At 31.2% G+C, this 3,428-nt stretch overlaps 2 protein-coding genes across 2 annotated transcripts in view; both read left to right on the forward strand.

Moving 5' to 3' along the window:
• HELRODRAFT_181580 (hypothetical protein) overlaps window positions 1-700 on the forward strand; it is a gene marked incomplete at both ends in the record, with an annotated part of 5,349 nt that extends 4,649 nt beyond the window's left edge. Inside the window, one exon of the mRNA XM_009031377.1 lies at window positions 437-700. Coding sequence (XP_009029625.1) covers window positions 437-700 — 264 coding nt within the window. The remainder of the gene's footprint in view (window positions 1-436) is intronic.
• Window positions 701-2,236: 1,536 nt separating this feature from the next.
• Window positions 2,237-3,428, forward strand: part of HELRODRAFT_194305 (hypothetical protein) — a gene marked incomplete at both ends in the record, with an annotated part of 5,716 nt that continues 4,524 nt past the window's right edge. Inside the window, one exon of the mRNA XM_009031378.1 lies at window positions 2,237-2,253. Coding sequence (XP_009029626.1) covers window positions 2,237-2,253 — 17 coding nt within the window. The remainder of the gene's footprint in view (window positions 2,254-3,428) is intronic.

Genomic DNA, 3,428 nt, shown 5'->3' on the forward strand with positions numbered 1-3,428 from the left:
CACAACAACATCATCAACAACAACATCATCAGCTGCTGCAACAAAACGATCTACTAGCGCCGTTTAGCCAAGATATAAGTAAGCCCTCAAACACGCTAATCAACTAACCCCTCATGACAAATTCATATAAATAATATTTAATTATTATTATTATTATTATTAATTATTATTATTAATATTATTATCATCATCATCATCATCATTATTATTATTATTATTATTATTATTATTATTATTGCTGTTGTTATTGTTATTATTGTTATTATTATATTAAGTAACGAAAAATGGCGGGAAGATAGTAAAACGCGATCTGGTAATTAATTTCGCGACGGGACCATCATCATCATCATCGTCGTCGTCGTCATCAATAATAATAATAATAATAATTATAATTATAATTTTTAATAATAATAACAGGAAGAAGATGAAAGAGTAGAAGAAGAAGAAAAAGAAGAAGAAGGAGAACAAGAAGAAAGAGAACAAGGAGAACAAGAAGGAGAACAAGAAGAAGAAGAAGAAGAAGAAAAAGAAGAAGAAGAAGAACAGGAACAAGAAGAACAAGAAGAACAAGAAGAACAAGGAGAAGAAGGAGAAGAAGAAGGAGGAGGAGAAAAAGAAGAAGAAGAAGAAAAAGAAGGAGAACAAGAAGAAGAAGAAGAAGAAGAAAGAGATGAAGAAGAAGAAGAAAAAGAAAGAATAAGAAAAATAAAAATAACAATAATCCTCATCGTCATCGCCATCGTCATCACCATAATTATATAATAATAAAAATGAAAATTATGACGATAAAATTGATTATGATGAATGGTTTAATATTTAGCTAGATAGTCCAGTGCAGTTATCAATTATTCACGCGATGATGATGATGATGTGCCGTGAATTGATGGTGATGATGATGATGACGACGATGGTGATGATGAATATAATGATGAAAGAGAGAGAGAGAGAGAGAGAGAGAGAGAGAAAGAGTGAAAGAGGGGGAGAGAGAGTGAGAGAATAGAAAACAAATAAAAAAGGAAGGTTAGAATAGAGAGAGGAAAAATTAAATAAAGATAGAAAGAGAGAAAACAAAACCCAAGGGAGAGAAAAAAAGAGATAAAGAAACAAAGAAAGAGAGAGAGAGAGAGAAAGAGAAATAGAGAAAGATAAGGATGAAAAAACAAAGTGTGAGAGAAATATTGTACCATGCTAGGCGACCTAGTGTTGAACGATTTTATTTTATGATTTTGTCATGGGATTTGAAACATACGTTTACTCTCCACCTCTGTCTTTCTCTCTTCCTTTCTCTTCCTCTCTTCCTCTCTTTTTGTTTTTTTTTCTCTCTCTCTCTCCCTCTCTCTTTTTGTGTGTGTTTTTAATTTTTTATATCTCACTTTCAAAATTTTTCAGGCGCCATTTATTTGTTCAATTTTCGTTTTCTTCTTCCCACATATCCCCTATTTTCTCCTTCACCTCTCTTTTTTAGACTATCACTATCTTTCTTTTTCTCTCTCTCACTCACTCTCTCTCTCTCTCTCTCTCTCTCTCTCTCTATCTCTATCTCTCTCTCTTTTATCCTCTCAAGCGCAAATGAATATCAACGCATGGGTATAATAAATTCATCATCAGTCTATCTGTTAGGTGTCTAATTTAACGTACATTTCATGTCTGTGTGTGTGTGTGAATGTATGTGTGTACGTGTGTATTTATGTGTGTTTGAGTGTGCGTGTGTGTGTATGTATGTGCGTGTGTTTGTGCGTGTGTGTGTGTGTGTGAGTGTATGTGTGTGCGTGTGTGCGTGCGAGTGAGTATGTGGGTACGTTTGTATAGTTGATTTATGGAGTTGTCGAAGATGATGATGATAAATATGTGGACGAAAATTTTGACGGAGATGCTGATGAGAAAATTATAAATAATAAATAAAATAACAATAATAATGTTAACTCTTTTATTTTCCAAAGACAGAGCATAAGTAAAATCAAAATATTGACAATGAAATAGAATTGAATTTAGTTAAATATACAGTTAGATGAATAAAATAAAATAAAATAAAGATAAAGTGTTAGAGTAATACGGATAGTCATCATTGCAATAAGTAAGTACCATGATGATAAATAGTATAAAAATCTTCACTCATTGTTTCTATCACAGTGCAGAGCATATGATGACGAAATTACACTGTTAATCAAGCTAAATCTAAAATAATCGGTCCAAGTTATATCAATTAAAGACATATTAAAAGGATTGTAAAAGCCAAATGGCGATATTTCAAAGGTATTAATTAAAATATTGCAATGCTTAAAGTCATCAATAATATTATCTTTCAAATTACCAATATATTTATTCATTTTAAATTGTTTTGATTTTATGAAGTTAGTTTCATGGCAGACAGTCAGTTCAAGTATCTCGATCGTGTCTTTGTTGCGGACAGCAATGTCAGGACGGAGTGATCTAAACAAGTCTGTTATTGGTCGTATCTTTTCCCCTTTCAAATCTGCAAAAATCTCGACACCCGGCCTCGTGTCTACCATGAAATTATCGATAATTATTTTTAAAATTTTGTTGTGGCGATCTAAGTATCTGCTCAATGCAGATGATGAGTCACAGTTTGACATGACGTGTTTGTTCGTTTGTGTTGCATTGCAGAGCAAACATGATGCATTAGCAAACATAATAATTATAATAATTATAATAATAATAACAATATGACACTCTTTCTCCTATCCAAATATTTTAAATCGATTAATTAAGAAAAAAAAAATGAAAATAAAAAGAAGTTATCCGGTTCAACTTAGCAGCGTGTCGATTGATGTACATCAGCAAAAGTTCGTGTGTGTTTGTTTGTTTGCTTGTGTGTGTGTTTGTGTGTGTGTGTATGTGTGCATGAATGAATATGTATGTATATATATATATATATATATATATATATATATATATATATATATATATATATATATATATATATATATATATATACATATTCATACACATACACTCATATATATATATATATATATATGAGTGTATGTGTGTATATATAAGTGTATGTGTGCGTATTTATGTGTGTGTGTAAGTGTATAAAAATAAGTGTGTGTGTTTGTGTGTGTGGATACATAGATGTGGGTGCGTATGCTTGTGTATGTGTGTTTGTGTATGTTTTTATGTGTGTATTCATGTATGTATGAACGTATGAATATGTATACATGTAATTTTAGTTTTTTCCTCCTTTTTTGTTAGTACATAGATTGTTGTACATTGAGAGAATGTTGTTAACCTTTACAAATACACATGAAGATACAAACACACACACACAAACACACACACAGACAAGTACAAACCAACTTCTTCTCTTTTTCTTTCTTTTTTCATTCATTCTTTCTTCCTTACATTCTTCCTTCTCTTTCTTTCTCGTTAAACGTAATTTAAGTGGCTCTCCGATGTGTTTATAT

Source organism: Helobdella robusta, assembly GCF_000326865.2.
Source record: "Helobdella robusta unplaced genomic scaffold HELROscaffold_73, whole genome shotgun sequence".
Taxonomy (NCBI): Eukaryota; Metazoa; Annelida; class Clitellata; order Rhynchobdellida; family Glossiphoniidae; genus Helobdella; species Helobdella robusta.